Source organism: Lampetra fluviatilis, chromosome 33 (assembly GCF_964198595.1).
Source record: "Lampetra fluviatilis chromosome 33, kcLamFluv1.1, whole genome shotgun sequence".
NCBI classification, from domain to species: Eukaryota; Metazoa; Chordata; class Hyperoartia; order Petromyzontiformes; family Petromyzontidae; genus Lampetra; species Lampetra fluviatilis.
Window position 1 is genome coordinate 6,103,543 of NC_136307.1, and position 10,410 is coordinate 6,113,952.

The 10,410-nt window shown below is 46.5% G+C and overlaps 1 protein-coding gene across 1 annotated transcript; it reads right to left on the reverse strand.

Annotated features, from left to right (window-relative positions):
• Positions 1 to 3,797: 3,797 nt before the first annotated feature.
• On the reverse strand, positions 3,798 to 9,197 carry LOC144943982 (cystatin-like). Its single transcript, XM_078871928.1, has 3 exons — positions 8,833 to 9,197; positions 6,130 to 6,243; positions 3,798 to 5,466 (listed from the first exon to the last, which is right to left on the reverse strand). Exons 1-3 carry the CDS (start codon positions 9,058 to 9,060, stop codon positions 5,350 to 5,352), a joined length of 459 nt encoding a protein of 152 aa, XP_078728054.1. The 5' UTR covers positions 9,061 to 9,197; the 3' UTR covers positions 3,798 to 5,349.
• Between the last annotated feature and the right edge of the window lie 1,213 nt (positions 9,198 to 10,410).

Consider the following 10,410-nt stretch of genomic DNA (forward strand, 5'->3'; position numbering starts at 1 on the left):
TGGCATTGCACCGTGTGCCTCTAACGAGCATTACACGCGCTAAGGCCATTGTCACCACCATTCCGGCTTGCGTGTGTGCGATGTGTATACATTGCTAACGGGGAACTTTTTTGTTGCAAGTTCTAACCAAAGCCCATCTGAAACTTCTTTTTAATGCGCTCTGTAGTTTGCGCAGTACAAGCCAAAATGTAATCTTAGAGCTACGCGGCACAATCGCGAAACCCTCCCAGTGGTAAGTATTGAAGAAATGTCCCAGCCTATGCATTTCACGAACAAACAGGGCCTTTGTCCTGGGAACGTTTTTCCCCTTGTATGGCACGATGCATTGAGTCACTTTGCGGCAGCGACGTCCCCGCCCCCACCGCTCACCCCCACTGCATGTATCTGCATTGACCCCCCCCCCCCCCAACTTCCATTCATCCCTGACAGCACAGGGACCTGCTTTGTGTGGCGACCAAGGGCTGCGTTTGTGTGACTGAGCGGACATGGGAGAGAAATATATTTAAATAGCGGCGGCGACTTAATTATAGACTCACTGCTTTAAATCGGAGAATGGGTCTTTATGGTGTGTGTGTGTATAGGCCGAGTCGCGCACATCGGTGTCCCTTCGCTCTATCGGATTGGCTGTAACAATTGCAGCCAGCGGAGTCGCGTAAATTTAGTTTGGTTCTTGAAAGCGAATTGAAAGGAGCCGTGGTCTTTAATTGTTTTCTTTCGTAAATAATTCATTGCTGGAGATCCGTGAAAAAAGAGCTTCATAACGCTAGATATTTCCAGGAAAATCAAAGATTCTGTGTTTTAGGGGTATATGGACGATTCCCAAGACTTGCTTTTGGCTTTAGGGCAGCTTTGTTTCAATTGGCAAGGCGGGTAGACCCAGGGGTCGTGCAGGGCTGTGTAGAGGGCGCTGGTTATTTGATTCTTTATGGGAAATTGGCAGGGAACGCAAAGGGGGGTGAACTTTTAAAGAGGCCCTCTTGTGGTGCGTGGCTTCTTTTGTGTGGCTGAAGTCGATGCAGAGCAACTACAGTTTCGCATTCAGGTGGTCGAGTCGGACAACCTCGTCAAGAACAGCGGCAAAATACTCGCACTTCGCCCGGGCAAGAGCCCCTCATTGTTCGGTTGGAGGATCTTCGTCTAAGGAGCCATGTGGCGCGTCGTTTGGCCCTCGAATACGGCCATTGGCGTGGTGTTTGTTGTCGCTCTGGAGACCCCGGGGGGTCGATGTTCGGTCGCCGCGTTGATGGCATCCGTCGTGATGTCTCACTTGGCAGAGATGGGGCCGCGTGAAGGCCGCCGTCCTCCGCTCCCGTGTGACGTGGCCATGCGAGTGGTGGTGGTGAGTGGCAGCTGCAACGCCATGGCGTTGCAGCAAAAGAGCCGACGGTGCGGTCAGGGCAAGGGGGAAAGAAGTGGTGCATTCACCAGCCCCGTGAAACAATGACCCCCATTCAAGGGTCGGGGTGGGAGGGAGGTGGGCTGGGGGGAGTCCAAATATAGCACGACGAAATGTATTGGAATATTTATACTGGAGGAATCTGAGCAAATAAAGTTCTGTTCACAGATGTCCAGTAGGGGCAGGTCTGTTTACATTTTAAACACATTCCTACGGAGGGAGCTGGTAGGAACGTTGGGTTGCTCTGTCAATGGCCAGGGTCAACGGCGGCGTGGTGTATTCCGCAAATATGGCCGACTGAGGGTGGGTACAAGCCGGCGTGAGTAGGTTAAACGTTGAGTTTTATAAGGGCACCACGGGGTGACCAGCCCCTCCCTGCACGACGGACACAATCCCCTGTGGACTGGTGTAACCTGGCAGTTCCTACCAGTACAAGGGATTATAAAACCACCACTCAATACCCCCATACCTACACAGAGGCCAGAGAGATCGTGGACAATACGAGCTGGAGACTGCACTTGTTCATACCATGGGACCTGATGACAGTCGCCTTTCGACGAATCTCTCCACGATTTCGGGAAACTGTTGCGTACCATGGCCGAGATACGCGTGTCAAAAGAGAATATCAGAACGAGATTTGGCAACTGGAACTCGGTCACTTGAACGGCCAAGCTAACGTGGAAATATCCAGGGATTTCTGTAAAGCAACATGTAGTGCAGTGGTCATCGTTATGGGTTGTCCAGTCATGGATGCGACTCCAGCCAAGTTGGTACAGAAAGTTTATGCAGTCACAAACACACCACTGTTTAGAAATTTCAAGCGAGGTTTTGGGCAATATTTGTGTTCGTGCAACTGCTCTACTAATTGCTGCATTGCCACTGTTCTAATGATGAAATAACGCTAATATCTAAATCAAGTGCCGTGTGGCCACCCCCACTTAATTCCTCCCTTCTCCCCACTCCCTGTGAAAACAGACGCTGCTCCGTGCCGTTAACGTGTTTGCTCTCCTGCCATTCTTCCCTCTCCTCTCCATCATCATCATCACAACTCTCACAATCCCCGACATCCTGACCCAGCCATTCCTTCTCCCTCCTCACTTTCCCGCTGCTCACCTTGAGCCGTGTCCACCTCTCTGTCTCGGGAACTTCCTTGTCTCTACCCCTCTTCCCGTGGTGTGAAGGAAACAAACCTTTTTATCACGGATAAATGAACAATTTAATGCGTGTTATACATTCAAACAAATAAGCAGTTCAAAGTCGGGAAAACTAATGTTTTTTGTCTCCTAGTTGAAGAGGAAAACCCCACCGAAAACAAATGAAGACAAACTATTTGGACGCATCGCTTCGTACATAATCATCTGGGCTGTGGGTGTGACTGGTTCTCAACCCTGTAGAATATAAATACACATACCAGGGGCAGTGGCACCATGTCCTTACTGAGGGCCGAATAGGCCTTTCAAATAACTTTGGACCACACATTAGCACGCAACTAGTAGCGGTATATGTTTATTCGCTGACAAATACGTGTACGGTATATGGTGTCATGAAGGGGAAGAAGACGGCCAAGGCAGTGCGCATGACTGTCACAGCTTTAAGTGGCTGATCCATTTTCACAAACTTGCCCATCTGTGTGCGTTCGTCATGTGCGTTTCACCATTTCACAAACACCACGTTGCAACGTTGCTTACACGTGCGGGAAGTGGTGAATAGCGGGCTAGTTGGCACATCGCTTTAGAATTCGTGTGACCTGGGTGAAGTTCCTGCACGACTTGAGGAAAACAAAGCCCAAAGAAGGATTGCTGCATGAACCTGGCCTGTGCCAACCAAAATATCTAATGAGCCTTTTGTATGGTCTGGGCAACATTATTACTGGGGGGGGGGCGGGGGGAGACACAAACGTGGTCAGGTGCTCGCAGCACTAGCCCCGCCGCATGATAGTGACACCGTAGGGTTATAGGTGCTCGCAAACAGAAACTTCCTAAAAGGGGTGGACAATCGATTTTCGAGCTCACAATACACGTGTTGAATTGTGTGTAACCATCATGTCCTTTGTAGCCACTAGAGGCACTACTATTCACAATGGAAAAAATCTATAAGGGGAATCGATCCATTATTTGAATCAAGGCCCTGAATGGAGCTATTTCATAAAATCACCGACGATAAAGAAGAATACAGATTCATCGTAAAGCATGTATTTATTTTCTTCGATCACATGGTCACGTTTGCATTTGGGTGGCTTTTATAAAAAAAAATAGTTTTGCAATCTTTTGTGAGTGGTGGCCCGATTTTCTGGACTGCAATTGAAGTAACATGTGTTGTGCAAAGGAAACACATTTCTCACACGTCATACAAAAACCGCAACCACATTCACTGTAAACAAAAGTGTACCCACACGCAAGCCTGGTGAGATAAACTTGATTTTATTTCCAACTAAATGTTAATATGCAAAATACGATTATATTTGATTATTTCTTGCGATTAATACTGCTAATACTATTGTTTTAGAGAGAGAATCAATTGTGAAGCATACATTGAGATTATGCGGCTTCTAATTCGCAACAAAAAAGGTGAGCGACAGTACATAACATGCAAACATTCTAATCGTAAACTATGTGTAAAAACCCCACGTTAAATATCGTCTATGTCAAATGCGTCAGTCGCACTGAAATTCAAACGTATGTCCCATCGTGATCGCCTGTCCGGTGTAACTCCCAACGTATTCACGTTCCCTCTGCTCCAGTCTGTCAACATTTGCGCAGTGGGAGGTCACACCTTCTTTGTTACTTCAACCATCGGTTATCTCTTACTCTGGCCATCCTCACTGCTTGAGACATCCTGTTCAGACCCAGGCTCAAGACAGTCTGCCTCTCCGAATGAAGTGTTTGCATCTGTACTTCCAACAATAAAGTTGTATACATTTTGCCCTTGGGCCCCTAGCAGTCTATGCCACCATTCCTCACTCAAGCTAAAACTCCCCAAACTCCCTCTCTCACCTCTTTTTCAATTACTCCACATGGACGTTTGAATTCCTTTGCCACAACTTGCAAACGGTCTTGATATGAAAGTTGCATTTAGTACAATTTGCGTCTGTATTTCTTTTTTCCATTCCAGGTTGTGTAAAGAGTAGCATAGCTCACCGGTGTGTGTGTGTTTTGGGTTGTACCACATGCTGTTCGGTAGGATGTACCGACGTTTTCCGCTCGGCAGTGGAGCGGAACGCGAGGCATCATGTTGACGTGCTCGTGAGTACGACCGCAGACAACAACGGCGAGTTGTGCAACGCAACCGCGAAAAACCGACGCAATTCGTTGACGTTTTTAATAATTGTGCAAGAGATGTGAAAATACAGGGTTCTCGTTAATAACAGTGGCTACACTATCAAATAACTGTGATGAAGAGATAATATTAATATAAGCAATGAAAAAAACAACAGTATACATGCTAAATTAAAGCAAGTGTTAAAAATCTATTTTTTTATATGTTCTGAAATAGAGTAACACTTTGTGTCATGTGTGTATTGGTCATATTTTAAAAGCAAATGTTTGTAAATTAATCTTCAACTCCTTGTCGCACCTCAATACCAAACACAGTCTTACAGAGTCGCTAATTTGTCTTCTCACGGTGTAATGTATTCCTAATTGTCCAGCTGCGTAGATGTGCAAATGAATCATTATCCAGTGGACTTAGGTGTCTACTAATTTTATGAATGTCGAGTGGAAGTGTGCTCATCAAAGCCATCAAGTAGACTGGCTGCGTGCTTGAAAAGCTAACTGTGCGTCTGACTCATCCAAATGACTCGATGTATGTGTGTCTGGCTAATTATAAAGGTGTCTCGCTGTGTGCCTGAATAACTAGCTGAACATGTCTGGTTTTTGTACGTGTGCCCAAATAATTGGCTGGCGGGCCAAATGCATGTTTATATTTGCCTAGCCAGCTGGATGATGTGTTCCTAATTAGGCGTTTGGCATGGTAGAAGGTTTGATTGGGTTGTTTTGCTCGCAGCTTTGACTGAGCACCTTGGTCTGCTTGCGCCAGGGGATTGTCCACACCTCAAAGCGGCACTTGAAAACCTGGCAAAGGATGGCCACGTACAGCAAGACTCTTACACTGAACAGCAATAACAACAGAAACAACAACTGAATTCATATCCTTATGTGACTGTATGGTTGACCCTTATAGCTTCATGTACATTAATTTATACATTTTCAAATGTACAACAAAAAACTAATTTGATGTATATTTTTAATGATATTATTTATAACTTCACATCTTATTGCTCATAGTAGTGTGGAGCAGCATTCACCTCCTACACGTGGCTCTTAACTGGTGGTGAAACTTTCACATTCCCATGACACGAGCCGGTCTGACCATATTATAACCACTGGTGATTTCTCATAAAGGAGCAGTCATTGCAATGAGAAATAGTAATGATGGGCCAAAACGTCGTCAATTTTTATATATATATATAATTCTTATGCTCGAGAGTTGATCAGCAATGTTTATATTGTCATTTCAAGACTGGCGAGTAGCCTGCCTTCAGGAGCTTCCTCTCAACTTTGTAGTCCAGAGGTCATTTGGAGGGTAGCTCTGCGATCTACGCTTCTGCGGACCATTCTCAAACACGAAGGGTCGTCACAGCTCTGCAAGAGATACAAATGGATACTTCGACTCATTACGTGATGCCGATTGCACAATGAGGGGATTTTTTTTTTCCAAGCATTGGCTGTACTCACAGTGGCTACGCCATCGTCGTGAAAGTTGCAGTCCTCAGCCACTCGTTCCTCCATTTTCAAGCATTCCGTGCTCTTCAGGTCTGCCTCAAAGATATACTTGAGACCGCTCACAATCTGCACCATCAAGCGATAAAGTGAACATCAGTTCGTAGCAATAATAATAATAGGAGCTTCATCTGCCACTGAATAATTTCTGGGTGGCTGGTGAACTGGAGCAGGCACATGACCAGTAGTCACATCGATAGTGAGAGGTAAGACTGGATATGGTGTGCCAGGTACACGTCGCAATGCACGAGGATCCTGCATTTTGACGTTTGACTAAATCCGTGAACTTTGGTTCGTGTTGGAGGAAATCACAATACAAATCACAATACATGATTGACGAACGTTCAGTTTACAAAATGTTGCATTAACCCAAATGACAAATTAACTTTTCGAAATGTTATTTCCACGTTATGAAATTTCACACAGCACGTGCCATGAGATCAAAAAAGAACCACCGCCCAGGAGGCTGTCATTCTTCCACGACAGTGTCACGGTATCCCTAAAGTGCAACAGTCAGGTTTCCACATCACCTTTGCAGTCAAACCAACATGCAGATATTTTGGGGAGTTCCCTGAAAAGGTTAATTATTTTAGTTTTAAATTACTTATTATTGAATAGTTTCAATATTTATGTTCTTATTATTTTTGTATCGTTAAAAGTGATATAGGTATATATTTTTAGGTTAGGAGTACAGTTGGAATGACTGTCCGAAACACATCCCTAAGTTTTACTATTAAATTAATGGTAAAAGCCATTTCGATGAACAACATTTTGACGAAATCATTTTGGATTATTTGGTCATAGACGGCTATAAGCAGGGTGTGGAAATAGTCGGGGGCCTGTGTTTTGCATGAGGTCCAGTCTAAAAGGTCAACATTTACGACCCTAACAGCAGTCACGAGCAAATGACACTTCATATGTGGGGTTTTATTAAATATTATTTGTAGCTGTGTGGTATATAGCATTACTGCTCATCAACAATCAGCTTAAGTTTAAGCCGCACAAGTTTGAATTTAACCTAAAATTTCGAACGTTAGATACATCAGGGTAAACGTACTGTTTCTATACAAAAGCATCCTTCTAAGAAGGGGTGGGGGGGATCTACTGATCTGCGGGCCAAATACAGCCCACGACTTCATTTCATAGGACCCCACACCATGTCAAAACAGCCCACAACAATATGTATCCGCCACTCATATCATCTTAGCCGTACGAATTGGGTACCCATCAGGGAATGTTCAACCTAGCATTTTAAGTAAAATATTGTGCTGTATGTCAAATACGCCAACGTTGGCATGTGGTTGGAACCGTTGGACCGACGTTGGCCCAACGTTCAATGTTTATGTTGTGAGTTAAATTGAGGCCCACCAAAGATGCCGCCTGAAAGTTCTATTCAGTCCGCACTAAGGCAATGGTTCCCCACACCCCTTCGAAGGTGTGATGTACACCACTGAAACAGCGCCAATGTTAGTGTAAACACATCCAAAAACACACACAAAATCCCTCCGTGCACATATATAGTATACCCAGTGAATATTGAACGTTGAACCCACGGTTCCAACCACATGCCAACAACGTTGGCATGATTACTGAGTAAGGCCCTCTGTGTATACATGACTGTCTGTGTGTGTAAAAGTTGACTGCGTGACATTTTGTGTGTTTGGCGTGGGGACTAAACTTTATGGACAATAGCCGATGATGACATTGTTCTGTTCTCGTAGTTGCTGAGCACAGGCCATAATCGTTTGGCGGCCAGCAGCAAACGGCACTATCGAAGTTGCAATACAGTCTGTATATACGAGTTAACACGTTTTTTGAGTACGACGTTTCGCTGGTAATTGCATCCAGCATCATCGGGCAATTCACGCTTTAACACACCGGTGGGCTAAAGTAGTGAAACTATTTGTCTTTTTGTCAACGTGACACTTTTTTGCCGATTGGCCGTGTCGGGTGGTGGAGGGTTACGACACATTTATTAATAACGAGATCTAACCCAAAAACGTTGATTATGAATAATATTGGTCGCGAAAGCCTACGAGTTAACACGTTTCTTTAAGGTTGAGCAAGCTTATTCTGGAAGACCTTTGGGTATGAACCCGGCGACCCGAGTTCGATTCTGGCTCACGGCCAACACACCAGTGATCGATTAATCTCAACCGGTTATGGGCCTCCCCTAGGTCGTCTCAGCCTCAAATCAGTAGCACCTGGTGCGGTGTGTAAACATGGGCAATGGGGAGACAAAGGCGGCCGGGCGTGGTGTTGGCCACCCCACCCCCTCGCTAACAGCACTTGCCCCACCCCAATCAGCTATGCAAGACGACAATGACATCTTTGTTTTGTATAGACCCGGAGTCGGCAGCCAAAAATAACAAGATATTTTTTTTATTCTGTAAAAAAAACTATATATTTTAAGAGACGGTCCTTAATAGAATAAAACAAAAATATCGTCACGAACATACTGACACAGCCGGGAGGGGAGGGGGGGTCGATCCCGTGATAACAACAACAACAACAAAAGAGTATCATAGCTCATCGGATTCCTCCAAAACAAAAACAATTCTGACAAAGCCGACCCTGGCATTTCCACGCGGCATCGACGTGCACCTAGCCTGGCACCGGCGGTCTGCTGCTGCGTGTCCACCCGTCAACGTCTCTGACCTGGCGTGTGGCCTTCGTCACCCTGTCGAGTCTGTAGACCGTGCGGCTGTTGAGGCCCGAGTTGAACAGGCGAGTGGCCGCCGCGGCCGCCGTGTGGAGGCCCGGGTCCGTGGTCTGGATAGCGGTCGGTGCACCCAGCATGGGCCTCCAGCGAGTCTCTGGCAGCGTCTCGCAGCAGCAGTAGAGGCCACACAGCAGTAGGGACAACGATGCCACACGGGACATCATCTTGATGGTGGTGTGTGGTGGTGTGTGGCCTCGCGATGTGTGATGCAGGAGGGAGGCGGGTGGTGGTGGTGGTGGAGCAGGGATGGAGGAGGTCACCCACGACAACAACAGCGGCAGCAGTTGGGGGGTGGAGTTTCAAAAATAAAGGGGCGGTCCGTAAATGACGTCACGAGATTTTTTTTGACCCCTCCCCCCTCTCTCGTCACGCGGCTTCACAAAGTCAGACCCCCCCCTTCAAAAATGACGTCACAAAGCTCTGCCTGCCCCCCCCCCCCAAATAAAACATGCTTTAAACTTTTGATTTAAAGCTTTCGTGACTGCAGAGATTCATATTCTTGGTTCTTTCGGTAAAGTCACGTAGAAGGGAAATAATAAAATAATACAAATATAAAACAATACAAATTCTCACATTATTATTTTATTATTTCCCTTCTACGTGACTTTACCGAAAGAACCAAAATATGCTTCAAACTATTGTCATTGTAGTGCGTATTTAATGTGGCGCTGCACTCTGATGTTGGTTCTTTCAGTACGTGACTTTACCGAAAGAACCAAGAAGATGAATCCCTGCAGTCACGAAAGCTTTAAATCGAAAATTAAAGTCTATTTAATTAAGTAGAACGTGTTGTCTATATTTATTTAAAGTTGCGCATTTTGATGTGACGTCACATTACTCACCCTCCCTCGTCACACATCGTCACAAATGTCTGACCCCCCCCCCGCCATAGGTGCGTGACGTCATTTATGGACGGCCCCAAAGACAAAGATCCCCCATCCCCTCCCCTCCGTGTAGCCTGTAAGAGACTGCTGGGGCAAGTGCTGTGAGCGAGCAGCACCTATGAAGGTTGTCGACACTGTGGCACACGAGGGGGTGGGTGGCCGGCACCCCCCCCCACCCAGTGGCGATGTTTTCTACACCACCGCACCAGGTCCTCATTTGAGGCTGAGTCGACCTAGGGGAGGCCCAGGAACCGGTTCAGATAATCGTCACCGGTGTTGGTGGCGTTGAGCGGGTGTCGAACTCGGATCGCCAGGTTCGTAGCGCAGCGCCCTGACCGCTACACCAACGCTCCCCCACTGCAACACAAAGACAAAGGTCCCCCGTGTAGCCTGTAAGAGACTGTTGGGGCAAGTGCTGTGAGCGAGCAGCACCTATGAAGGTTGTCGGCACTGTGGCACACGAGGGGTTGTGGCCGACACCACCACGCACGGCCGCACTTTGCCCCCCCCCCAGTGGCGATGTTTACTAAACACCGCATCAGGTACCCATTTGAGGCTGAGTCGACCTAGTATAAAGAACGACCCCAGTCACACCGCCGCTTGTTTGTTTTCTTGCGGTGTTGCCAACCT